The following is a 27870-nucleotide window of genomic DNA, read 5'->3' as shown; positions in this document are numbered from 1 at the left end:
GATAAGTCGGGAAAAAAAAGTGGTTCATCTTTGGTCTCCTGGGATTTCATCCCCATACCTCCTTAGTTAATGAGGTGGATTTCAAATGTAAATGCGCTGAAGAAATTTTTATTTTAAGAGCTCTATAGCCTATTTAATACTAATAACAATATATATGCCTCTCGTTTTCTGTCCATTTCAAGCTGTGGCAGACCTTGTTGTCAAACTTCTTATTTAATAAGTTTAAGATGGAGATCAGCTGCCTCTCATCCCTTCCCCTTCTTTCAGTATTATGGTATTTCTTGTTGCAGGAGAGATTTTGAAGTCTGCACATCAACTATGAGATGTTTGCTGGAAGTTTCAGCTCAGTTACAAGGCATAGAGTCCCTGTTTCTTCCAAATGGGGAACTCAGGCAAGCTGCAAATCAGATGGCCCTAATCAAGACCCTGAAGTATATACAAGAAGAAGTTAATAATATGTCTGCAGAATTCACAGCCTGGAGAACACAGCTTCTTGCTTCCATGTCACATTGCGGTGGTAAGGCGAATTCTTTTCTGCCCATTTTGTAATTTAGATAAATATATAAGAATTCATTAAGTTGGTTATTGCAGAAGGTGGATCCACATTCATTCAGATATTCAGAAACACTTGATGAAATTCAGACTTGCAGAATTTAGTCCAGACTTTATTTGTGCAGTAATACTGTTTCCCCCTTTAGTCACTGTTGATGACAGATCTTACACCATAGCTGTAAGTCAGGGTTAGCAAGGAGATTTTAGTAGAACCATGTGGTGAAAATTGCATTACAGTTATCATGCTCCTTGCATAGAGGACACATAGTAACCTGTAATTTAACTTGTTTCTCTGTAAAACTGCTTGTTCTGTGGTTCAAAAGGAAATCAACCATCAGATGAAGAGTTTGTGGAGCACTTCTCAGCAAAAGTGGAAACTGTTATCCGTGTTGTTCTGTATGCCATCCAGTGTTTGGTAGAGAGAAAACAAGAAGACAGAAAAGAGGAAGAAGAATCTCTGGGGGAAAATGGTAAGTTTGTTAATTTACTTAAGTGGGGCAGGGGAGGCTAGTTTTTAAACTATGCAAACCTAAAAATTCCTTAAACTGTGTGTCTAGCAGAAGTACCAATGCACAAGGAAATTGCCATTTTAATAGAAGCTGCCTATTTAAGCAGATAGGATGGACACTTCTAGATATCTTGCTATAACATTTTTAGAGTGTCTGACTTGATTTCCATGTTCTTTATGTATTTCAAAGAAGATGCAGCCTCATTTGATGTGATTAAAGTAGGACATATAACTAAGCTTTTGGATGAAGATCTCTCTGCTGATTTGGATTCTTTGCGTGTGCAGAAAGCAATTTTAGCAGTTTCAGAACTCCTGGAGAACCTGAAATCTTATGGGGAAGATTGCACTTCAGATAAACACAAGGTAGAATTGTTCTCAAGAGTTTTTGTCTTAGGGGCCTCAAAAGATTTGGAATTGTGAACGTTGCTGATTAAATGTGTATGGTTTCTCACAGTCCGATACCTTAGAACTATAGAAGCATGTGAGAAATTATGGCCAAATATAGGTGCTCTTCTGTAGCACAAAAGTCAGATGTTCCTTTAGTAAAAAGGAATTTTTTAGGTTTTGTGAACATCTAGACAAAGCTTTGGAAACTTTAGAAATTGTATTTAAACTCATCCACTGATATTTCTGGTTTAAGTATCTGTTTTTAGTCTCTATCATCACCCTCCCTGAGGTGTATCTCAGTATGTACCTAATCATGTACATATACATAATCATGACAGCTGTTCTTTGGTTTTAACTGCAGTTCTTCAACCAGTCCTGCTATTTGCTGGTGCGTTTAAAGCCCATGCTCTGCAAGTATTCAGACCTTATCCTGTTCTACCTCACCATTTCACTGGCATCTCACAGGAGTACTGGAAAACTGCTTTCTGTTCTAACTAGCATTTTTACAGAGCTTGCCCAAAAGGTAAGTTATTAGAGATAACCTTGGATATATGGTAAGCATACATTAATTGTAGACAAGTCTTAAGTAGAAACTAAGCCGAAATATGTACTACTATAGAAATTTTTGTGTTTCTGTTTGCCTTTTTAGGGGTTTTGTCTGCCAAAAGAATTACTTGAAGATGAAGCTGGAGAGGGAGCAACACAGTTTCATGATTACGAGGATGGTGGTATTGGAGATGGGGAAGGCAAGAAGGATGTCAGTGACAAAATAGAAAGTGAAGATCAGGCAAGTGTTTGGGGTTGCTTGCTTAATTCAAGTCAAACTGAAAAAGCTCTTGAAATCCTTGTTGTGGTTAAAGTTACCTCCAGTCTCCTATTTAGGTTGGCTCTTATCATTGCATATGAGCTTTTAAATATTGTTGTGGTACTTTAAGTAAGCTTGAATATATAGCCAAGATCCACTGTAATTTTTGGCTTTATCAATAATTCAGATAGAAGACAGTTTTCAAAAGGGTGAAGAGAAGGAGAAAGAGGATCAAGATTCTAAACCTGACATTGAAGGAGAAGACAATGCAATTGAAATGTCGGAAGACTTTGATGGAAAAATGCATGATGGAGAACAGGAGAAAAAAGGTTTGGTCCTTCCACTGTGGCAAACTTAAAAGAAATATTATAGATCAATCCAGTAATGGCTGATAGTTTTGGATAATGGAGCAAATATTAAAAGTCTGTGTTCTACAACAGAGTAGTGCCATTTGTATATGAATACTAAGAAGTATTAATATGAATGCTAAGAAGTGTACAAAGGAAATACTGTCTCTTCTTTTATTGTGATGCTTTTGGAATGAAGGGAGCCAGTTTTTCCTGTTGTGAGCTGACCTGCAGACACATTTTAGAATTAGTCACTAGTTTGGAGAGCTGTTGAAGATCAACAGAATACTTGAGAATATGGCTGTAGTTAACTTCAAAATGTGACTAATGAAGCTATTGCTGACATTTAAGCAATGAAAATAATTTGATATTGCCTTTTTAAAATGGAAAAAAATAGCAACATTTGGTAGATTCATTCAAGTTGCTACTCACCCAAAAGGTGGCACTTCTTCACTTTAAAGAGTAACAGCTTGAACATCTGAAACTGATGTGTCTTATAAATTACAGTAGTGTTAATCTACTTTCAAATCTTCAACACAATGCCAAGAGTAAGTTCAATCTGCAGAAGAAGGGAAATTGCCAAACTGATAAACAAATACAGTAGAGTGGACCTTCTCCCTCCTAGTAATCCCAAAATGTTTTGGAAATGGAGGCTGGAGAGGGTAAAGAGTAGAGAGTTGAAATCATCCAAGTTTTGCACCTTGGACTTGTTAGTCTGAGGGAGAGAATGCTCTGTGTGTCCGTATGTCCAAGAGAACACTCTGAACCATGTATTCAGGAGCCTGCTTTTATGGGTGTCAGTGCATGTGTGTCTTCTTCTGCATCGCTCGGTTAACTGCATAGGGTGTTGAAATGAAGGTGCTAAGTATGATTTCTTGTTTCTGACATTAACAAAAACATCAGCTCTGTCTCCTCTGTACTGAGCTGAACTCTGTGCATTCTGAACTGTATGCAGATGATGATGAAAATTCAGATGAAGAGGAGGAGCTGGATAAGCAGATGGGTGATCTTGATAATGCTGAAGCTGATGATAAACTGGATGAGAGGCTCTGGGGTGATGAAGATGAAGATGATGATGAAGATGCCAGTAGTAAAACAGAAGAAACTGGACCAGGAATGGATGAGGTAAAGAAAAAAAGGAGTGGGAAGAAAAATGTCAAAGGAATTAAACTCTTTTAACTTGATATGACCTAGACTGTGAACTGTTGCATAGCTCTTGGTCTTGGAAAAGGATAATTCGAATATATCACAAATTTTATTTAGTGTTGTGGGGTTTTTTTTGGTTTGTGTTTTTCTCTGCGGGAGATCATGTCTTGTCACTGAGACTTTGATAAGTGAATAGCATAATTGAGTTTTTTGGATTTGTTACTTAATAGGATGATTCAGAGCTCGTTGCAAAAGATGACAATTTGAGCACAGGAAACAAGGATAATAAAAAACAGCCTCCCAAGGATGAGGAAAAAGAGCAACAAGAGGAGGACAGTGGAAACAAAGAGAAAATCCATGAACAAATTGATGAGGTAAAAATGATTTGGACTACGTAAAGTATCTTGCTGTTATACCGTGTTCTGTTGCTCATATCATGTGTTTCTCAGAACTTGAAATAGTCTTTAATAGTGAAACTAGTTCATTTCAGAGCTAAAAGTAAACCATATTTTATCCGTCATATTATATTTTCTGATTCATAATACAGAAAGAATTTGTTTGTACTAACCTGAACTTGTAAGGGCTGCCAAAATAGGCTTTACTCTGAGTTGATGCTTTAATGGACAAAGCTTAAAAATTCTTGTTCTGTCATATTTAGTAACAGCAACACCTTAAGTCAGTGGGACTCATCCCAAAAATCTGTATACAGTATGCTTGAAGTTTCTACATAATATGCAAGAGTGCATTTACCATCTGCAAGAGTGCAGGTTCTGAACACAAAACCTGCTGGTTTTAAGAAGTACCTATTTATGTAAATGCATTTGCCTAAGTTAATCTTTTTCTGCGCTTTATACGTGAGGATGTGTACCAATGGAAATTAGTTTTTAACTTATCAGAATGTAATGTTATATCCAGTATTTCAATGTCCTAGAGAATTCAATAGTATCTTATCTTTTTTCTTTGCCTTTCCTCTCACTGATTTCATACCTGTTGTTTCTCACCCCTCCTATTCTTTTGCTGACAGCGTGAGTATGATGAGAATGAAGTAGACCCTTATCACGGCCAGCAAGAAAAGGAGCCTGAAGTTGAACCTTTGGACCTTCCTGATAACTTGAACCTGGAGAATGATGCAAAGAGTGATGAGGATGAAGAGGATGAAGGTACAGCTGAAAATCTATCTACAGTTTCCTAGATGAAAGCTAAGTGGAAACAGGGAGGAAACAGTCAGATAATGAGCTCTTTCTCTACAGAATAAAGAGAGGTGGAGGTAGGACTATGTATAACAAGAAGCTGCAATTTCACTTCTGTGTGTCAAAATATCAATGTACCAAATGCAGGCCAGATTCTCAACATTACAGCATTTTCCTTTACCTTCCTTTCACACACACTGTGGAGCAGGCTTTCTCATGTTATCCACGTGATACACCCTAAATAACTTATACTAGATGCTCCTATGTAATTGTTCAGTTGCCTTTGTGGTTTCAGTTTTTTCAATGATACTTACAGGCATTTGTTGTCAAAGTCAACTGGCCCTCAAGAATATTAGGTTAAAGGAAGTTAATAGGAATTCATCCTGCTGTCTTGTTAGTTACAAACTAATTGTAACTTAAAGAAATTATTTGCTATAGAAAATAATGGATTTTATGCATAAAATTCTCAGTGTTTTCTTTGTTTTTTTGACAGGCTGGGTAGTTTTATTCCAAATATCTGTAATGTTCACTGTTTCTGTACTTTACTAAAAGCTTTGTCTACCTTCCTGTTTGTTTTTTTTTTTCTTTTAATCCAGAAGGAGAGAATGATTTTGAACTAGATGAGAAACCTGCTGATTTAAATGAGGCAGAGAAGACAGAAGAACAGAAAGAAGAGAGTGCTGGTGAGACAGAAAGAGATGATCAAGATGCAGAACCAGCTGAAGAAGGCATTTCTGAAGATAAAGAGGAGAAGGAAGATGAAGGGGACAAAGATGCTGATGATCAAGAAGAAAATGCAGGGAACACTGAGGATGCAGCAGAAGAAGATCAGGAAGAGTCACAACCACCTGATGAGGAAAAAAATGAATCTGCTGAAGATAAGGGAATCCCTGCTGCTGACCAAGGCCTTCAACCTCAGGTAGTGAGGTTTTTTTAATTACCATATACTAGACTTAAGAAATGGATGTGTTCAATGATACTCTGCAACAATTTTGACGTTGAGTAGCTGTAATGTTAGTGAGAATCTTCATCAAGATAAAAAATGTGCTTACTATCAAACTAGTCTGTTACCTCCTTGGCCTTCTGTCAGAATAGAATATTTCAGTTGGAAGAGACCTACAATGATCACCTATTTGAACTGCATGTTCATTTCAGTGCTGACCAAAAGTTAAAGCATGCTGTGTTAAGGGCATTGCCTAAATGCCTCTTAAATACTGACAGGCTTGAGGCATTGACTGTTCCAGTGTTTGACCACCCTCTCACTAAAAAAATGCTTCATCACGTCCAGTCCAAACCTCCTCTGGTGCAGCTTTGAACTGTTCCCATGTGTCCTATCACTGGATCCCAGGGAGAAGAGCTCAGCACCTCCCTCTCCATGTCCCCTCCCCAGGAAGCTGCAGAGAGCAGTGAGGTTGCCCCTCAGCCTCCTTTTTTCCAAACCAGACAACTCCAAAGTCCTCAGCTGCTCCTCACATGACATTCCTTCCAGCCCTTGCACCAGCTTTGTTGCCCTTCTCTGGATGCATTCAAGGACCTTCACATCCTTCTTAAATTGTGAGGCTCAGGACTGGGTACAGTATTCAGGCCGAGGCTGCACCAATGCTGAATACAGCAGGATAATCACCTCTTTCGACCAGCCGGTTACCAGTTTGATGCACCCCAGGATGTGGTTTGCCCTCTGGGCTGCCAGGGCACACGGTGCTGACTCAGTGAGCTGCTGTTGACCAGCACCCCCAGATCCCTTTCTTCTGCAGGGCTGCTCTCCAGCCACTCCTCTCCAAATTTATACTTGTGCCTGTGATTACTTCATCCCAGGTGCAAATCTGACATTTGGACTGGTTGAGTTTCATCCCATTAATCGTTGCTTAATGCTCCACTCTATCTAGATCCCTCTGCAAGGCATCTTGTCCCTCAAAAGAGTCAATAGCACCTCCCAGTTTGGTATCATCAGCAAACTCGCTAACGGTGTGTTCAACTCCTGCATCCAGATAATTGATAAATACATTGAATGGAGCTGGCCCTGGAATTGAACTCTGAGGAACACTGCTGGTGACCGGTCACCAGCCAGATGTAGCCCCATTCTCTACAACCCTTTGAGCTCTGCCCTTCAGCCAGTTCTTCACTCAGCACATAGTGAACCTGCTTGTCCCACAGCTGGACAATTTGTCTAGGAGGATGCTTTGGTGGACAGTATAGGAAGTCTTACTAAAATCCAGAAAAACTACATCCACCCTCTTCCCTTCATCCACAAAGCATTATCCTTATCATAGAAGGATTTTGAATTAGTTAAACAGGACTTTCCCTTTGTGAACCTATATTGGCTGTGCCTGATGATTGCATTAGTTTTTAAATGCCTTTCAATTGTACCCAGTTCCTGATGTTTTTTAGAATGTTAAAATAAACTGACATTATTTTAGGAAGAAGAGGGCAAAGATAATTCTGAGATGGATGAGCAGATTCCTGAGCCTGAGGAAAGAATGGAGCATGAAACACAAGGGCAGACTGGGCAAGAAAACCTGCAGAGTGACAGTGCTGTCGAGCTGGCTGGAGAGGCTTCAGAAAGAGACCAGTCTAAAGAGGTAAATTACGTGGAAGTGTCTGGGTTAAAAATATCAAACTGTTTAACTTCTGAAATTTGTTGCAATGGTCTGTTACAGTACTGATTTTTTTCACTTTTTTTCGTTTGTTTGTTTGTTTGTTTTTGTCTCAGGAATACGGAAGTGGAGCTTCAAGTGCAAATCAATCAGAAGGCCATGAATCCACACGCATGGCCCGGATGGCTTCTCAGAAACAAAGCAGAAAAAATACCCAGGTTCATATCTTCTCAGTTTATTTTGTTTTTATTTTAATGTCTTAATATTAACCAGCAAATAGGCAGGACTTGGTTTCTTCTTGCTAGAACTCTTGTTCTGATCCGTGTTTGGTTGCACATCACTTGAAGTTCATGGTGTTGATTTGTTCTTTTTCAGAGTTTCAAGAGGAAACCTGGTCAGGCAGACAATGAGCGTTCAATGGGAGATCACAACGAACATATCCACAAGCGACTGAGAACTATAGAATCCAGCAGTGAAGCAAAGCAGGATCCAGCTCTGCCTAAACAAAACGTGGAGGAGGCTGATGCATTTGAACATATTAAACAAGGCTCTGAATGCTACGATGCACAGACATATGGTATAGCGGTATTTCTGGGTGTAAAGAGTTGTCATTGCAGAATCAAATCCTGAAGCACTCCTATTTAGAGTGGTTTTTCCCATTACATTTTTTAAATTTATGGTTAACAATCCTTGCATTGGTTTCAGATGTAGCCCCATTTGCCTACAAAAAATGCTACTCTTTGGCAATCAGGTTCAAACTAATGATAACATTTTTGGAAATACTAAATTGACTCATAAAAATGATTTTAGTTTAATAAACATATTTAAAATCTATTCTCTCCAAATCTTTCTTCAGTTATTTGGAAGCATAAAGTGCTACTATACATGCAAAATATTTAGGATAACACAACAGGTTCTTTATTCACTATGAAACAAATTGATGTCTCTTTAAAAATATTCCTCTGATCTAAATCCAGTTAAATAAATTGCTTTCTATTAAAGTAACTATTCAGATTTTCAGGGCAGTAGCTCATCGACACAACACAGCACATTGAAAGATAAAACTGAGGTTTGAGACAATAGCTCAGATCCTTTCTGATGTTCACTGAAACTGATATGCAATTGCCACAGAATGCGAGTTTTTTTGCAATTTCACTACTTCTCCTTCCTCTTTCCCCTTAGTAACTGTTGTTGCCTTTGTACAGACGTAGCCAGCAAGGAACAAGAGAAACCTGTCATGCCTCTTGAAGAAAAGGAAGAGGGAGATTCTGAAGACACAGCTATGGAAACAGAAATGCAGAATGATGAGGATCTCAGAGCAGTAGACACAGAGGAACTGAAACCAGAAAAAAAGAAATCTACTGCCACTAAAACCCCTGGTACTTTAATTTAAACATTCTAAACATACACCGAGGTGCACTTTATATATACGTATTTATACTGGCATGTAATGGATGTGTATGCTTTTTATAAGACTAAACTGAAAGAGGGTAGATTTAGGTTAGATATAAGGAAGAAGTTAGTCTCCACGAGGGTGCTGAGACAGGAACAGGCTGGAACAGGCTGCCCAGAGAAGCTGTGGATGCCCCATCCCTAGAAGTGTTCAAGGCCAGGCTGGATGGAGCTTTGAGCAACCTGGTCTGGTGGAAGGTGTCCCTGCCGATGGCAGGAATGTTGGAACTAGATGATCTTTAAGGTCACTTCCAACCCAAACCATTCTGTGATTCTGCTTTTAATTGACTTTTATACAGCAGTATTCTTACTCCTGCCAAGTAATCAGCATTAGCCTTTGCTAAGCTTATTGAGTGACAGAGGAGTTTGCTGCTTTCTTTCAAGTTAAAGGTCTGTAATCTTTATCCACTTCTTTGAAGGAGTAAAAAGCAAACACTTTCCTGCTGATAGACACAATGCTAATTTGCTTGATTAATTGGCATATAACAATGCATTCCGGTGTCACCAGTATCAGCATCCCATAACTCAACTTTGTGTGTGTAACTTATGACAAAACATCAAGGAGTTGAGGAGCTGCTCTGAACAACATCCACTGAGGATGCACCAAAGTGTTGCTGTCTCACTGTTTTCTTCCTTCAGTGGTAATGAAACGAAACAAAACTGAGCTGCCAAACAGAAAATGGCTCTCAGATGTGAATGGTTGGTAGATGAGAAGAAAGGTCTGACTTGTCAGCCACACAGCCCACACAAACAAAATAAGCTATAAATAAATCAATATCTGTTGCCAATTGCAGCAGAAGTATTTAATTTTGATGAATATAAGTAAATGACACTGTATCTTGGAATTTTGAGTGGTTTTCATATCAAACAATACAAAGGCTGGCTGTATAGGAGAGACAAGTTTTACCAGGCTGAATTTACCTCCTTGCTTCCCACTCCCTTCAGGTTTAATCTCTTCACTTAAATCTCTTGCTGGACTCATTAGCTTCATGGTACAGGTGTGCATGTAATCAGTCTATTTGTTTTTCCACATGATCCTCCAACAGCATGTTCTGAAAAACTGGAATCTTTGAAACATCTCCTGCAAGTCATATTTTTTTCTTAGAATAATTCTTAAAAAATAGTTGTTAAATGGTGTAGTATAGTAGAAACAATAATAAAAAAATCTTTAGTCCATGCCTTTATTTGTAAATTTATTTCTGATTTATAGGAAAATGTTCTGTCACAAAACTAGAGAGTAAAAGATAAGGTTGCCTTTTTTTAGTGATAATTTTCTGAATGTTGTCAAATTGTTTTATACCTGTCACTCTGGCAGAGAGGCTAAGAAGCTAAAAAGTGTATTTCACCTATGGGATTTTTCAGGTAGTAAAGATCCTCTTGCTAATATTTTGTTCATTTGGCAAGAAGGTTGTAAGAGAGAAAGTTTACATAAGGTAACGCATGTTTATCTGTTCCAGTGAGTTGAAAGGTATATTCATCCTATTCCTAGAATTGTCTTAAAATTTCTGTACTTCTCTTAAAAATAATGTCTGGTTTACATTACAAAGCATGTGAGATATTTTGTGAAAGAGTCGAGATACAGTACTGATTCTTGTGTTATGCATGATCCATAAAGTTATTAATTACTTTTGTGGCTGTAGCACCAGGTGAAGTGGAGCCAGAGACACAGACATTTGACTCTGAGGATGTCAATGACTCCACAACAGAAAAGCTACCAAGGGTGACTGAAGAGAAGCCAGAGAGAAGCAAGGACTCGACCATACACACAGCCCACCAGTTTTTGATGGACACTCCCCAGGTATGAAACCCAACATGTCTTCTTACAACCACAGCAGTAGAAACAATATGTTTTGTTTGACTTGTCCTAATGAAACTGTGGATGAAAACGTTTAGAATTACTTTCACTCAGACAATTTAGTAGCTTGCTGTTCTTTAATAGCAGAATGAAAAGTAACACATAACCAACTGTTGTATATGCATCTGAATGACAAAATGACAAGTCCTCCCCATCCTTATGTGGAAAGGTCCCATCCTCACTTTTCAAAAACAAAAGCTTTTGTTTTTCTAACTGTCAAGAACTGTTTTGCTCAGATGAGCATTTTGATCAAATGCTTGGGTAGAGTGGAAAGTGATGGGCAAGGGTGTGTGGCCTGAAGATTAAAAAAGGGTTCAGAGTGATGCGAGAGCTGGGCATCAATGACTTTAAAGCACCATTATGGACAAAGAATTCACCTCGGTTAATTCATTGCAATATATTACTTCCTAAAAAAAGCTGATTGAAAATATCATACAATCTTTTTAAGCCTTTTATGAATGTCTCGATTCAAAAAATATTATCATAGTCTAGAAAATCCTAGAGCTTCATGTAATGCTCCTAGTTTCCCAGTGCAAACTGCTAGCTGTGCAAAAGCACATTTTTTCATAAAGAGCTCTGGTACAGAAGCAGTTGATGGTGGATAACCAGTTGATGAAGTACATTTAGTGTCTCTTTTTAAGAAGTATTGACCTTTCATGCTTATAATACTGTGTTCTGAGTATGTACTTGGAGGGTGATATTTTTCTATGCACAACATGGAAAGGATTCTGTGCAAGCTGTACCTGGTACTTCTGTCTTAATGCCACATGTTGCAGCCCTTTGGAAGAAGGCTGCTGAATGCAAGAGTGTTCCATCCCCACAATACTTAGCTGCCTATCTTTTTTTTTTTTTTTTCCTTTTTGGGGGGGGGGGTGGGGGGTGGGTTTCATTGTTTAGGTTTGTGGGTTACTTTGTTTGTGGTGGGGTTTTTTGGTTTAGTGTTCTGGGTTTTTTTCAATTGACATGCAAAAGTTGAAACAGGAGGTGGAGCTCTTGCAGCACCTCTTAAGAGGAAGGGAGAAATGATACTAAAAGTGCAAGTTCTTACTTTTTGGCAAAAGGAAGAGGGAAGAAGCTCCCACCATGTACATTCTTCCTCCCTTCCGTAAACCTGTGGTGGGTGACTAGAGAGGCCTCTGCTGCTTCTTGAGGAATGAGAAGTTATTGGTACTGTTGGATTTGCATTCATAGGCTTATTTTCCTTCATTTGTAAACCTGCAGGTTATGCAGAGCATATACTACTGTTTGGCTCAACTATGATTTTACAAGCCAGGAACAGAAGTTGTCACTAAAAGAACAATACAAGTAAAACAAGTGTAATAAAGCTTGAGTGTCCTTTAACAGAATAGTTTATCACATAGTATTTCCTGGAAGGTAAAGAGGAAGATGACATTCAATTCCTTAAATGGTTTCAATGAAGCTTTTTTAAAAACTATAATAAAGTGAAGCATATTATATTTTGGAAGATACTACACAGGTAGTATTCAACAGTTTGATCTCCATTATGCTATCATTAAATTTGGTATTTGTCAAGATCGTTTCATTGAATTATCTTGAAGTTCTGTATTTGATTATTTTCACTATCAGCTTTGTTTCTGTACTGACTGTGTACAAATGCAGGTATTTGTGGGGAGGTATTTATCCTTTCTGTACATGAAAACTATTAAAAAAACCAGAGATTTAGAATCAACACTTAAGTTTTTTCAGGCATTTTTGTGTCTAAAAGAATAAGAACAATGCATTTTTACTTCCTTTATAGTTTGCTATAGTCTGGGGATCACCAGATGTGTGAATTTATTTTTCTGTCTCATAAATCTCATAACTACACTTCTAGCACATCATTAGAGATCCTGAAGAGCTAAGAAAGGAACTTGAACGGCAATTGGAAGCGTGGCAGACTCAGCAGTCTGGAACTCCAGATGAGGTTTGTGACCTCATTTTAACATAAAGCTGTCATAAGAATCCTTCATTGCATTACTGCATCTTGTTTTATAGCTGAAGCCCTGAGGAAGCCAAGCACGCTGGCATCTAAATATTCAAAATCGCATTATTTAGATGCTGTTTTTTGTTGTTATGCTTAACTTTTTCTGAAAAACTCTATTATTCTTAAAGCAGGATGATGTTTCAGATCTTGGTTTGAACATGCAGTGTGCTTTATGCAGAAAGTAAACTCTGACAACTTCTAAACTTGTATAGTTAGAAAACATTTTCCTCAGTCTTGCCAAGCTCCTTCTGCGTTGAGTTGTCAGCTGCAGTTAACTGCTGGACACCACTGTCACAAAATTATGATCAACAGAAGCCATCTCCTTCAGTTGCAGTGGGGGAGTTTGAGCTTAAAATTCCTAGTCAGGAGTTGTAAACTGTATTTGGAAGTAATTCCTGAATGAAATGGCCAATGTAGAGGCTTAACAATTTTGCTGAATTTTCATTTTAATTTTTGATGGCCAATAGAGAACCTGGCAGACTATATGACTCCCCTCACTGTAAAGCCAAATATCAAATGGTGGCCACTGCAGGATTTTTCTTTATCAACAGCAACACCAAAGTTGCTCTGTGTACTCCTAGAGGAACGATCTTTGCATATTGCAGCTTTGTAGCAGCAAGAAGCATCTAAAGCTGAATGCAAATTGTCATCTTTATAGAGTGCTCACAGGACAGCCTCACAGTTCCAACTGGTTGTTACCTCCTGTCTCCTCCTTAGTACACTGAGGTTTGTTGTTTTTTTTTTCAGGCAGTGCTTCCCAACTTTTGGGGTTTTTTCATAATTCACTTGTATTTCTTTCTGTCATGTACAATATTTTAGGAGAAGGAAGCAGCACAGATGTGGCAGAGGTATTTAGTATTGACAGCTCCTCTATCACAGCAGCTTTGTGAACAGCTACGACTCATACTGGAACCCACTCAGGCAGCCAAATTGAAGTAAGTGAGGTCTTTCTGAGGCTTCTAATTTCTTTAAAATCCTGGTTTTGGAAGGCTTTAACCTCTGTACAACTGTAAATCTGTGTTGTTCTTGATTTATAGCAATTGTTTGTGTTTGCAAATGCATGTATTTTACTTTTGTATGGGAATACTAGATTATCTTGTGAAATGCAAATGTGATGTGGTAGTAGGTACCCATCCTGAGGATATTGCCTCGTGTTTTTTCTTCTGTGCAACAAGTGTTCAAATCAACTTAAAACCATGAAGTGCTGTTGAGTGAAACACTATGCAAAATGTCCAAATGTTCTATGTTTTTTTTAAAATTAAGTGATTTATTTTTAAGAAATTAGACTTGTTTCAAACTGGAGGAGTCTAAATTCAAGGTCTTCCTTCCATTTTAGGCACCCAGATTTAACAACTTTTTAAAACACTGAATATCCATGTTGCATTAAAAATGTGAGATTTTTTTTTTAATCTATAACTAAACGTGAATATTGGAGCTACTGATTTTGTTCTTATTATAATTTACAAAATTTTTGTTACTTTGCTGCATATGTTGCACAGGCTGGGATTTCCAGAATGAGATATTTGCTGATAATCCCTGTCATTATGTATTTTTTCTTAACTTTCAGAGGAGATTACAGAACAGGGAAGAGACTGAACATGCGCAAAGTGATTCCATACATTGCCAGTCAGTTCCGAAAAGATAAGATCTGGTTGCGAAGGACCAAGCCCAGTAAACGACAGTACCAGATTTGCTTGGCTATTGACGATTCCTCTAGTATGATAGACAATCACTCTAAACAGGTAAAATAAAAACCTTCAAAAAAGTAGGAAGAAACTGCACCTTGTTGATGAGTATGTCAGTTGCCCATTTGTTTCACCCAGAGCTGGTGGTTGTTGTAAAGTCTGACTCTGATTCTAGAGCAGCTGTTTTTCTGGTCCATGCACCTGAGTACTTGTCACTTCATGCCAAAGAGATCTGTTACCGAAAGAGCAATGAGAGTTAGCTGAAAGATGGTTAAATTTGTTAAAGGTATACATATCCACTGGAAAATTATTTTTGCAGCCTATAAAAAGTTCATTGGAAGATCAAATATTTGCTCATTATAGCTCACTTGTAGGGGTTTTATTTATTTTATTAAAAATCTGTGTTTCCTTCTAAATAGTTATTTTGGTGTTTATTTCATTAGCCTGCCTAAAGTGGTGTCTCTAAATCTATCAGCTGAAGCCCTCAAGTAGAACTGGTGTATCTTTATTGAAATGACTATTTTTCATAACTCTAACATGAAAAAGATTCATTTATTTTACTAGACAATGAAAAATCATTTCAGTAACATTCTGCATATTTAATATTGAGCTGTGAGTAAAACTTGGAATACTCTACTTTTGATGTAATTTTTTTCTTTAACAGCTTGCGTATGAATCCCTGGCAGTTATTGGCAATGCACTGACTCTTCTAGAAGTGGGACAAATTGCTGTGTGTAGGTGAGTTTATCTGAAATCTTGACTTTTTGTCAAGACTTTAGAGCAGAATGTAAGGACTGGTTTCACACTATTATTTTTTTTTTTTTTCCTTTCTAAAGCTTTGGAGAGACTGTTCAGCTGCTGCACCCCTTCCATGAACAGTTCAGTGACCAGTCAGGGACGCGGATATTGCGTCTTTGCAAATTTCAGCAGAAGAAAACAAAAATAGCCCAGGTACACAAGAATGCTGCCTTTAGGGAAACAAGTTTGCAAATCTTTTCCAGACAAGACATCAGCAGCTTCATGGTTTCATGATCACCGTGTAACATTTACTGGTTGGTTGTATCTGAGAGTGCGATATGTGGTTAGATAACAGAGAGAGAGAATTGTTGCAATTTTGCAGTAGTGGGAGCTTTTTCTTTCTTGAGGTTCCAATGTATGCCACTTTTAAACATTCATCTTTCTCTGTTCGTATTGGATCTTAAACAGTACTTTGGGTACAAGCTATTGAACACCCCAATGCCAAATCACGTCAAAGTTTGTGGAAGTTTAAGAGGTTTTCATGCCATGGATTCCACTGTAGTAGTAGGAGAAAGAGGTTTGTATGTGTGTCAAGACTTGACTGATTCCTGGAGAAAAGAACTTTCTTTATTAATACTTCCTGACAACTGCAAAGTTTTCTTCTTTTACAAAGTTTTTTGCATTCTCACCTTTCCAGAGTTGAATAAGATCTGCCATTAATATTGAATGGGCAAGGAGGACACCCAAATAGCTCAGTGGTAATCTTACAAACACTAAAACTGGGAGGACTTGACAGCTGACGTCCTTAATTTTAATGGGGAGTCTGTAACTAGATACTTCTGCTGCAAGTCAAAGCCAAAGAAGTTCAACCTAGAAATAGGATATGTATTTTTAATAAAGCATTTAATCACTTGAGCAATTAACTGACGTTTTGATAGCTTGGTTAACATTGGGAAAACTTTAAATGTAGATTGAAGACTTTTCTGAATATTCTCTAGTTCAAAAATACTTGCTAAATTTGAAGGAAAATGCCAAGGGCTGTATCTGCTGTCCTGAGGAGCCCCATACCCCTGAGGCCCCAGAGAAGTCAGGATGGTGCAAGAATTTGCCTTGGTTGATGAGGACTGGGTTAAGGAACAATTAGGCAATCTGGACATTCACAAATCCATGGGCCCAGATGGGATGCACCCACGGGTGCTGAGGGAGCTGGCTTACGTCATTGCTGGACCACTCTCCATCATCTTTGCCAAGTCTTGGGAGACAGGAGAGGTGCCTGAGGACTGGAGGAAAGCTAACGTCACCCCAGTCTTCAAAAAGGGCAAGAAGGAAGACCCGGGTAATTATAGACCGGTCAACCTCACCTCCATCCCTGGGAAAGTAATGGAACAGCTTATCCTTGGTGCCATCTCAAGGCATATCAAGGACAAGAGGGTCATTAGGGGCAGTCAGCATGGCTTCACCAAGGGGAAGTTGTGCTTGACCAACCTCATAGCCTTTTATGAAGATATAACGAGGTGGCTAGATGATGGCAGAGCAGTGGATGTGGTCTACCTTGACTTCAGTAAAGCATTTGACACTGTCTCCCACAGCATTCTCATAGCTAAACTGAGGAAGTGTGGTCTGGATGATCAGGTAGTGAGGTGGACTGCAAACTGGCTGAAGGAAAGAAGCCAGAGAGTTGTGGTCAATGGGGCAGAGTCCGTCTGGAAGGCCTGTATCTAGTGGAGTGCCTCAAGGCTCGGTGCTGGGGCCAGTACTGTTCAATATATTCATCAATGACTTGGACGAGGGAATAGAGTGTGCTGTCAGCAAGTTTGCTGATGACACCAAGCTGGGAGGAGTGGCTGACACACCAGAAGGCTGTGCTGCCATCCAGCGGGACCTGGGCAGGCTGGAGAGTTGGGCGGGGAAAAATTAAATTAAATATAACAAGGGCAAATGTAGAGTATTGCATCTGGGCAGGAACAACCCCAGGTTCCAGTATAAGTTGGGGAATGATCCATTAGAGAGCAGTGTAGGGGAGAGGGACCTGGGGATCCTGGTGGACAGCAGGATGCCCATGAGCCAGCACTGTGCCCTTGTGGCCAAGAGGGCCAATGGCATCCTGGGGTGTATTAGAAGGAGGGTGGTTAGTAGATCGAGAGAGGTTCTCCTTCCCCTCTACTCTGCCCTGGTGAGACCACATCTGGAATATTGTGTCCAGTTCTGGGCCCCTCAGTTCAAGAAGGACAGGGAACTGCTGGAGAGGGTCCAGCGTAGGGCAACCAAGATGATTAAGGGAGTGGAGCATCTCCCTTATGAGGAAAGGCTGAGGGAGCTGGGTCTCTTTAGTTTGGAGGAGACTGAGAGGTGACCTTATTAATGTTTACAAATATACAAAGGGTGAGTGTCATGAAGATGGAGCCAGGCTCTTCTCAGTGGCAAACAATGGTAGGACAAGGGGGGTAATGGGTTTAAGCTGGAACATAAGAGGTTCTACTTAAACTTGAGAAGAAACCTCTTCTCAGTGAGGGTAACAGAACACTGGAACAGGCTGCCCAGGGGGGTTGTGGAGTCTCCTACTCTGGAGACATTCAGTACCTTCCTGGACACGTTCTTGTGTAGCCTCATCTAGGTGTTCCTGCTCCAGCAGGGGGATTGGACCAGATGATCTTTCGAGGTCCCTTCCAATCCCTAGCATTCTATGATTCTATGATTATTCAGTGTGTAGGTGGTCAGACTAGACCATCTTGGCATTTTTTAAAATACAAAACTGTGTTCTTTAAAAATGTTATCATTATTAAGTTTTATTCTTTTATTATGAGATAACTTCATCTTATGTTTCTTCTCCAGTTTCTAGAATCATCAGCAAATATGTTTGCTGCAGCACAGCAGTTATCTCAAAATAGTAATCCAGGTGAGGTTTTTTTTGTTATTGTGCTTGTTGCCATGGCAGCAGAATGCTCACCGCAGGCTGGAAGCAATATCCTGCCAGAAAGATTCTTAGCACCCAGACATCACTTGCAATGGGGCTTTGGATTTTGCTTTGTCAAAAAGAATGTTTGATTGAAATTCAGCTCAAAACCCAAAACACACCTAATTCATTATTTGTCAATAGTTGACTAAAATTTTTTGTCTTTTTAAAAAAGCATGTTTTACCTGCCTCCCTTTATGCCATGTTTCCAGATTGTGTTTAAGTCCTAGACACTGCCTGCTTTAGACCACTGTCCAGGTTCCTAGTGACCTTGACTCCATAGGCACTTCCGCTCTTGCCTGAGAGCTTGATTTCTGTAGGTATCGTATCCAGAGGCGGCTGTTCTGAGGGGAGGGTGTTTGTCTCCTACCTGCCTTTCACTGTGGTGCAAGCTTAGGTCATGAGCTGCTTGAATTTCCCAGAAAAGCTGGAAAACTTGTTTACCTCATGGCTGACCCACAGTTACGTTAAAAGGCTGCTTTGTGCTAGTTAAAAGCTTGTCACTGTGGTACCCGTATTTTTAAAAAGTTCTTGTTAAAGTACTCCGAGAAATGGGCAGACTGGGATTTATAATCTACAGCTGCTTTGCCACAGGCTGTCAGAATATTCCAAGGGGGAGCAGCATCCAGTCCTACTGAACTAGGCCGAGATGCAGCAGCAATCAGCTCCCCAGAATCAGGGAGCTAGCAAGAGAAAAAGCAGTAGATACATCACTCTTTTTTGTAAAAAAAAAAAAACAAAAAACAAACAAACCCTGTCACATTTGAGGCCTGTTTGTAGAAAAGGAGGAACTGTTCTGCATCCTTCCCCAGCCCTTCTGCTGTGGAAGCGTCAAGAGTGCTTGCATTCCTGACTGTCATTACTGTTGTTTCCCTAATAATTAGAATATGATAATTTAGCTAGAGTGTCCCTTTAGACGGGATATATATCTGACTCTGGGGGCAACATGGGTCGGATAGCACATCCCCAGAAAATGGTCGGTGCTGAGGAACCCAGCAGCTGTGCTGTGTATGTTACAGGAGCTTTACTTCAGATGAGCTGGTCTGGTCCCAAGGGCTGAATGCCCTATAGTGTCTGGACTGTGCCTCTGGAGGTGGCCTTCTGGTTTCATTTTCCCCAAAAATAATCCAAGATTGCTCTCTGATGGGAGCCAAGCCCATCAGAGTGGGGACAACAGGGAAACATGTTGCAAAAGTACAGTTGTGATCCAGCATGAAATGTTAATACAGATGCAGGCATAGGTACCTGTTTCTGGAGGAATTTGTTTGGACTCTGTTTCCTTGCAGCTGCTGCTCTACTTGAGGTAGTGATCTAGTGGCTGGACTCTTATAATTCATCTGATATTTAACTCCCAGGCACTTACCAGGCATGAAAGACAAAGCCATGACTAAGTTTATTAGGTGTTTTCCATGCCTTTCATCCTTGATTATAGTACTAATAGACTGGGCTTTTTTTTCCCCAGTTATTCTCAGTGGTTTCACACAGTGAGAAAAACTTTCATTCTTGGCCCACTTGTAACTGCAGCTTACGTTAACTCACAGAATTCTATTTGATAAAGACTTAATTTCCTTAGGAAAACTTGTTTTCCCATTATACCCATAGGACTTAAAAAAAAGTCTTTTTTGCCTTTTAAAAGTATTACTCTAACTTACTGGAATTTTAAATGTTCTTTGTGTTCAGAAACAGCACAGCTGCTTTTGATTGTGTCTGATGGAAGAGGCCTTTTCTTGGAAGGCAAGGAACGGGTGACAGCAGCAGTTCAAGCAGCTCAGAATGCCAATATCTTTGTTATCTTTGTAGTGTTGGACAATCCTAACTCCCGGGTAAGTAAGTGAACAAGGGAAATGTATTCAAGTGCAGTGAATGAGACACATACAAATCTTTTTCTTGGCTTTTGCAGTGCTTTACAACTATTGTATCTTTTGCAGAGGTCAAACGTATTTAACCCAATTTCAGTTTTTCACAATGTCTGTCAGATGATTTCTCCCTACTCTGATGCTTATCTTCTCTCGTATTTAAAAAAACATTCATCTTCTGTGCCACAGAAAGTCTAAGTAAGAGCTCCTGTCTTAACATATAATAGTTGTAAATTTTAGCCACCAGAGAGGTAGCTGGCAGGTTGACAAATTCAGACTTTGAGAGATGCTTTGTTCCATCTCAATTTTGATTCAAAGTGATCATTTCTGACAGCAGTCTCCATTTCATATGGCAGGAGGAGCAAATACGAGTTGAAACATGAGACAGAAGGGAGCATGTGAGAGTTATTTAGTGCCTGAATTAGGAAAGCTGGGTCCTATATTTGGTAGCTGGGAAGGAAAACTTAGATCTCCTTGGCTAGGAAGCTGAAGTATCTGGGAGCTTTTCAGGGCTACTCTGAGCAAACCTAAGCCTTGCTTTGCATTAGGTGGTGAGGCTTCTAATTTTGTAGTTGGCGTTTTCTTCCTAGATCTCTATTTTTCTATGCAAAACTCATCTGCTATATTTATTATTGAAAAATTAACAGTTCTTTTACTGACAAACCATTTAAGGCTCTGATGAAACCTGTCTATAATGTTAAGTGAAAATTCTGGGCAGCTAAATGCATTTTTCATAAGCTTTATTAATTTTCTGAGCTTGTACGCTGAGCAGCTAAGAAGTTACTTTACAAGAAGCACAGCTGGAGTTTAATCTGATTTTTGTCTTTGTAGTATTTATTGAAATATTATAAAATAATTTGCTAGAGAATCTTGTATTAGATCACTGCACAAATGCAAGTTGAACTTGGCCCTAAAGAGCTTACAGATGACGGTGTTCTGCAAAGGCATCAAATGTATAAAACTCAAATCATAAAGTACTAAGGAAAGATGGGATTTTTATTTATAGAACTTCGTATTACAGAAGCTTAAGCTTGGTCTCTTCTAGCCTATAATTCATTGATTAGAGCACTTTTATGTAAAATGGCAAAAGCATCTAACTGCTTGGTGTTCAGCTTTTGATCTGATTTACTATTGAATACTTACAGCTTTTAATCTTGAAACTCACTGTTTAGCTTTAATTTAATTGAGGAGGAATTATGCGTATTTGACAAATAGGATAAATAATATCAAAAGCCTGTAAAAGATGCATGAGGTTTAGTAGTCCTATTGATTCCTTTTCACAGGATTCCATTTTGGACATTAAAGTACCTATATTCAAAGGACCTGGGGAATTGCCTGAAATCAGATCTTATATGGAAGAATTCCCGTTCCCATTCTACATGATCCTTAGAGACGTGAACGCGCTTCCAGAAACTCTCAGTGACGCACTCAGACAGTGGTTTGAACTGGTGACTGCCTCAGACTCTTTGTAGACAAAGTCAATACCTGGTTGCTGCTGAACCACTGAAATACAGCAAACAGCATTTCATCGGATTAATGCGCAGGAGATGCCCTCTGGCAGCCAGACTGCAGAACAAAATGGTTTAGGTGTGTCCTCCCATGTTTGTCAGAGGACAATTATGCAATGGTGAGACTGTGTTCTTCCTTCATTGCCTATTCCCACAAATAACGTGGAACTTTCTTCAACTTCTCTTGTAATAATTTCTTACTTTAAAAAAACAAAAACAAGTATTTGTAATCTTCACAGAGCTAAAATTATTCCTGTCACTGTCTATTGCAATAAGAAAAATCAGTCTTGCTTCTGGGAAGGCATTTCTGCATTAGAAGAACTGCAGGTGTCTTGCAAAAAAACCCCATTTGTTTAGCTTCACCCATGTGGCTGGTGCCTCTTTGGGAAGGAGCAGAGTGGGGAAGCAGATGGTTTTAAACAACCAAAAAAAAAAGTACTTGAATACTAGAAACTATTCTGCAGTTTAACACATCCTATTTAATATTGCTGATTTTTGACTGAATCAACAAGGAGTTTTATGAAAAATGTCATATGATCATCCCTGTATTATCAGTTTACACTGTGAAGTTTGCCCCTCTGTCCAAGGCAGACATTGAGGGCATTTCATTAATCCAGTGTCTTAGAGCATGGACATGATTTTTCGTTGCAAAAGCTATGCATCTTATATTGTCTGTACTAATAAAAAGAGGTACCACTGTTTGTAATTATGATGTCTGTTCTTGCAGTTGATCAAAGCTTGAATAAATTAACCCAGACTGCCACATGGAAATGCTGTGCATTCTCTAGCAGTGCACAAATAGGAATTTTCGTATGTGGTTTATATAACTTCAACACTGGCCCTCCTTTTATGAGAATATTGCCAGCACAAAGTTTGGATTAGGGGTCCAGTCTTTTTGACTCTTCTCAGTGAAAACCTGAGGGGAAACTTTGTTTAAATGCCCCTGGTCTAAGCAGGGGCAAGACCCAGAGGTGTGAAATGGCCCAGCAAGGCAGTTTCTTTGAGTAGCTTTCCAACAGCTAGTTCATGATAAGCAAATTTCACACCTGAAAATTTAACAGAGGAACTCTATCCCATCAGAATTTAAATGTTAGGTACTACATAATGTTCTTCCAGGTTTTTTAAGCATTTGTGTACATATGTATGAGAGATCTAATGTGCTTTGGGAAATTTAGCTGTGGAAATAGGTGGTCTTAGTTCATTGGGTAATTCTCCAGGATGTATTTCCATTTCAGACTTGTACTGAATAGTCATAGTAGGAAACTTAGAGAAAATATTTTTTTAAATATAAAGATTGCACGGATACACTTTCAGCATAGTTTGTTGCAGGGATGTTGTCGTAGCCTAAGGCACAATTTTATCAGCAGTATTTGCTGCACAAATGTTTTAACAAACTGAGTTTTTTCTCTAATTAACAAAGTGCTTGCACTTAGTTTTGTGCAAGGAAACAGTGAGTAACAGAGAGCGAAAAAGCAATGGATTAACTGCTCTGAGTGAGTGCACTGGGCTTGGACGTTCATGAGCATGGCTGTGTCAAATGATCAGGGCTGGGCACTGGTAGCAACAAGTGCATGTCTGGACAGAGCTACAAGTATTTAAAAACATGCAAAAATGCAGGTTAGGGTCCTGCAGACTCATAGATCTTACTGTGCTGTTTTGCTACCTGTACAGTTAAAACATATTGGTCTTAACAGCTGCATCAGCCTTCACTGCACTGGCCTTCCACCAACCCTTCTCTGCAAGCGTATTGGGCTTGGTTTATTGCTGGAGTTGGTTTGCTGTTTTGGAAGAAATAACAGCAGAGGCCTGCGTGCCCTCAGCCCTCCCCTTCACCCACCTCACAGGTTCTGGTGCCCTCACTCAAGTGCCCCTGCCTCCCGCAGCCGGCAGCGGCGGCAGCTGTGCCCGGGGAAGTGCTCGCCTTGCCCGCAGCGGGGAGGCTGAGGGGCTCACCAGACTCGGCCGGCCGAGCCCCCCTGGAGCGTTTTCCGCCGCCGCGACCCCCGGCTGAGCGTCCTTCTTCGGCTCGGGCTCGCCCGGGCCGGAGGGGCAGCAAATGGCTGCCGGTGGGACCCGCCCGCCGGGGGCGGGCTCTGCGCCCTGGGCCGCGGCGGGCGGGGCGGAGCTGCGCGTCATGGCCGCCAGTCGCCTGCCGCCCGGTGCCCTCACGCTGAAGCAGGTAAGAGCAGGGGCTCGGGCCGCATGGGGCCCGCCTGGCGCGGGGGGCTCGGCGGGGCGGAGGCTGCGGGGCCGCAGTCTCCTCCGGGGTGCCGCCGTCTGGCAGCCGCCGTCCTGACGGGACCCCGCGGCCTCTGTCAAACGTCAGGAGCGCGGCCGAGGGAAGCGGGGGCGCCGCGGGGGCCGCGCTGCGGGCGAGTGGCCCGAGGGTGAGGTGGCGCTCGCCCTTGTGCTGCTGCGCTTCGTGTGCACAACCAGCCCCAAGCGCCCGAACGTGTTGCACGTTTGGCGCGTCCCCTGTATGAAATGTAAAGGGTGAGTGTCACGAGGATGGAGCCAGGCTCTTCTCGGTGACAACCAGTGGCAGGACAAGGGGCAGTGGGTACAAACTGGAACACAGGAGGTTCCACTTAAATATGAGAAGAAACTTCTTCTCAGTGAGGGTGCCAGAGCACTGAACAGGCTGCCCAGGGCGGGTGTGGAGTCTCCTTCTCTGGAGACATTCAAAACCTGTCTGGACACCTTCCTGTGTGACCTCGTCTAGGTGTTCCTGCTCCAGCAGGGGGATTGGACTGGATGATCTTTTGAGGTCCCTTCCAATCCCAAACATTCTGTGATTCTGTGACATGTAAGCTTCCTGGACTGGGACCCTAGGGTGTAAATACCGCATCTGTTAGGAAAAGCGGTGTGGAACTTGGTGTTTGTTTAAATGTCTGTCGAAGCAAACAAAGCAGCTGGGGGTTCAGCGCTCAGCAGGGTGTCCTGGGACAGCGGACAGACAGACATCCCTCTCTCCTCAGTTCCTGAGGCGGCAGCAGGTTCTCCAGCTGTACAGGAGGATCCTGCGGGCCATTCGCGATGTCCCTGCTGAGGCAGATCGCTGCTATTTAAAGGACTGGGCCAGGGAAGAATTCAGGAGAAATAAGGATGCTACAGACGAGGTGAGGATTGGGAACACACCTGCCTGCCCTAAGGAATGGTCTGTGTGCTACGCTGTGCGTGTCATGGGGTTTTGGGTTGTAGGTGTCACTTCTAGGCTGGTAAGAGTACACCTGTAACTGATTTATCTTAAGGAGCATTTGTAAGAAGAAATAATGCAGCATCTCTCAATATTGTCTCCCCTGTTGGCAATAGTAATGTTTCTCTGATTTCTAGATAATGATCTGGATTTTGAAAGGTAAAACCCAAACAAACCCTGCCTACTTAAACCACGGATCAGAAAAAACGTACTGAATATTAGATACCTAATAGAAACTTCTGAATGCTCAGCCTTCAGTATGACTTCCTTTTTCATCTTTCATTTCAACTGTAGTCAAGCTATTATTTCATCTTTAGTTTTAACTGTATTCAACTATATTAATCCAAAGTCAAATTGGATGGCTGTGGCTATGAAGAAATGTATGAAATGCAGAAACTTTTACACTTGCGTGTCCCCTGCGCTCTGCTTTCTGGTTTGTTCCTTTTTCTAGTCAGTGCTCCAGGAATTGGTGGCTGCATCATGCAGACAAAGCATTACAGTACCTGGGTAAAAAGTGTTTTGGGAGAGACATCCACGTGCTGTGTGGAACACCCGTCTTCATGGCGCCCCTGTGCAGCTGCCACTACTTACTTGCAAAGGTGGTAGACACGGGGTGGAAAGATACTATTGGGATGTGAATCTAGTTCAAAACTGAGTTTAAAGCAAAACCAAATGCATCATTAAGGAATTGGGAGAAAATACATTTTTAACCAGCTCAGGGACTCTAGTGTCACTTCACACAAAGAAACAGATCCCAACAGTGCTGGTAAGAATCGTATGTATTTTAATGTGTTAAAATCTGCCTGCTTGTGCAAAACCTGTCCTGTGCACAGACATTCAGTTCAGAAGATTCCATTTTGTTTTCCAGGATGCCATCAGGATGATGATCACTCAAGGCAACATGCAGCTTCAGGAACTTCAGAGAACACTTAAGCTGGCAAAATCCTGATCTTAATTTTGTTGTCAGCTGGACTTCCACCTGCTGTGAGCAAACACAGTGTTTTTTTCAGGATGTGGTTGTAATAGCAGCCTTTGCTTGACAACCCGGTAACGTGTTGCAGTGGAATCTACTATTGTGGGGGGTTTGTTTGTTTGTTTTCCCCTTCCTCAGTTTGGTTACTTCCCATGTGGAAATCACTCACACTAAGAGGACCCTAAAGAACTGAAGGGATGATGTAGTGTGTGCTGTGGGAAAAGCAGAAACCACCAGGAATTACAACAGCAGTGTTATGCCAGGGAAATGGAAAACAAATATAAAACAGATGATTTTGTCTGTTTTCTACTGTGGTAACATTCATAGTAGTAACAGCTCTTTCTGTACCACACCAAGGATTTTTTTACCAAAATTTGGGATTAAAAAAGCATTTTGGATAAATAAATGGGCTCAAACCAAATAAACATAATAAAACATTAAGAAAATGTTTTGTACGTAGATGCTGATTTTCAGTTATAGCTGAATAAAACTTAAAAAGGGATGTTTTTATATGTGAAAATAAGACATTTTAGCCTCAGAAATGGTCTTAAAAGCAACGTAATTCCGCAAGGCTGCTTTGCAAAAAGATGATGCCTTTTCCTTAATTCTTTTTCTGCAAGTCATTGTAGAATCCTTTCCCATTATGTTTATTTAGCTTTGCGGTTAAGAATGTGGCTGAGGCAATCAGTGAGGCTGTTAAAGTGTTGAGGTTTGTATAGACAGAAGCCTTTGAGTGTCTATTTGGAGTGAAAAATGTGTACATCTTGATTTTGCTAACAACATTTTCAGGTAGAATACACTGGCAGAGCATCAGTGTGGTAGGGATTGATTTTTCACATTGTGAGCAAATGCTGTTTAGAAAGGAATTTTGACCAAGCAAAGCCATAATTGGAGATGTCTTGTTCTCGCGTGTAGCCCTCCCTTTCCCTTAAGCTGGTGGTTTGATTTCTGCTCCTTAATTCGGAAGCTTTCCCCTCCTGCCTCACGGCAGCGTTTCCCATTCGCACCGCTGGGCCTGCACAGCTCCTCTGACTCCCATCTGTATGTTTCTGTGTTGTGGTCACTTCATCCAGGTGTAGGTCTTGACAGGCAACCTCCTGGGCAGCTGTTGACCTCGACTTTGTGGACTTGTCCTGGTAAATTTGCCTGCCAGAAGCCTTGAGCAGGCCAAGTATCATCTGCAAGGGTAAGTAAATTTACTCCGTCTTTGCTGCAGAGAAAGACAGATAATGCAAGTCTTTTGTAAAGAAGTCTTTCAGCTGTAGTAGCTTTGAAGGAGGGAGGACTACAGAGAGGAGCAGCGAGGAATTAGCAGAAAAGCGCTAAAATCAGTGCTCTGCAGCCAAGTTACTGTCTTAAGTTACTGCTCCTGTGAGAAAGGTTCTTCTTCCCCTCTACTCTGCCCTGGTGAGGCTACATCTGGAATACTGGGTCCAGTTCTGGGCCCCTCAGTTCCAGAAGGACATGGAGCTGTTGAAGAGAGTCCAGCGCAGGGCAACAAAGATGATTAAGGGAGTGGAGCATCTCCCTTATGAGGAAAGGCTGAGGGAGCTGGGGCTTTTTAGCTTGGAGGAAACTGAGGGGTGACCTCATTAATGTTTACAGATATATAAAGAGTGAGTGTCATGAGGATGGAGCCAGGCTCTTCTTGGTGACAACCAATGATAGGACAAGGGGCAATGGGTACAAACTGAAACACAGGAGGTTCCACTTAAATATGAGAAGAAACTTCTTCTCAGTGAGGACGCCAGCGCACTGGAACAGGCTGCCCGGGGGAGTTGTGGAGTCTCCTTCTCTGGAGACATTCAAAACCTGTCTGGACGCCTTCCTGTGTAACCTCATCTAGGTGTTCCTGCTCCAGCAGGGGGATTGGACTAGATCATTTTTTGAGGTCCCTTCCAATCCCTGACATTCTGTGATTCTAGATTCTTCAGTGTGTATGTGAAGTAGCTCAGCTAAAGCCATAGTCCTGCCCTTGTGCAGGCTCAGGAGCACGTGTGTGTGTGATGAGCTGCACAACTCAGCCCCATGCCCATCGTAAATCTGTCTGTGCTTCAGCCGAGGACTGGCCAGCAGCCCCTGTAGCCCCCAGGGCAGCCGCTGGACCCGGCCTCAGTGTTTTACAGCCACAAACAAAAGTT

General features: G+C 41.0%; 2 protein-coding genes across 2 annotated transcripts in view; both read left to right on the top strand.

Moving 5' to 3' along the window:
- Positions 1–22252, top strand: part of MDN1 (midasin AAA ATPase 1) — a gene marked incomplete at its 5' end in the record, with an annotated part of 103024 nt that extends 80772 nt beyond the window's left edge. Inside the window, 23 exons of the mRNA XM_080341253.1 lie at positions 291–517; positions 876–1022; positions 1251–1423; positions 1809–1970; positions 2097–2234; positions 2440–2581; positions 3555–3724; positions 3976–4119; positions 4770–4905; positions 5532–5854; positions 7353–7514; positions 7646–7747; positions 7905–8106; positions 8735–8908; positions 10622–10779; positions 12671–12760; positions 13640–13755; positions 14388–14562; positions 15170–15243; positions 15342–15456; positions 18076–18139; positions 19877–20019; positions 21336–22252. Of these exons, the coding sequence (XP_080197379.1) occupies positions 291–517; positions 876–1022; positions 1251–1423; positions 1809–1970; positions 2097–2234; positions 2440–2581; positions 3555–3724; positions 3976–4119; positions 4770–4905; positions 5532–5854; positions 7353–7514; positions 7646–7747; positions 7905–8106; positions 8735–8908; positions 10622–10779; positions 12671–12760; positions 13640–13755; positions 14388–14562; positions 15170–15243; positions 15342–15456; positions 18076–18139; positions 19877–20019; positions 21336–21524 (3526 nt within the window). The 3' untranslated portion in view covers positions 21525–22252. The remainder of the gene's footprint in view (positions 1–290; positions 518–875; positions 1023–1250; positions 1424–1808; positions 1971–2096; positions 2235–2439; positions 2582–3554; positions 3725–3975; positions 4120–4769; positions 4906–5531; positions 5855–7352; positions 7515–7645; positions 7748–7904; positions 8107–8734; positions 8909–10621; positions 10780–12670; positions 12761–13639; positions 13756–14387; positions 14563–15169; positions 15244–15341; positions 15457–18075; positions 18140–19876; positions 20020–21335) is intronic.
- Positions 22253–23674: 1422 nt separating this feature from the next.
- Positions 23675–26136, top strand: LYRM2 (LYR motif containing 2). Its single transcript, XM_080341672.1, has 3 exons — positions 23675–23739; positions 24539–24679; positions 25625–26136. The coding sequence occupies exons 1-3, from the start codon at positions 23695–23697 to the stop codon at positions 25703–25705; spliced, it is 267 nt and encodes an 88-aa protein (XP_080197798.1). The 5' UTR covers positions 23675–23694; the 3' UTR covers positions 25706–26136.
- The last annotated feature ends 1734 nt before the right edge of the window (positions 26137–27870 follow it).

The sequence above is a fragment of the Nesoenas mayeri genome, assembly GCF_963082525.1.
Source record: "Nesoenas mayeri genome assembly, chromosome: 3".
NCBI classification, from domain to species: domain Eukaryota; kingdom Metazoa; phylum Chordata; class Aves; order Columbiformes; family Columbidae; genus Nesoenas; species Nesoenas mayeri.
This window is presented reverse-complemented; position numbering and strand designations above follow the sequence as displayed.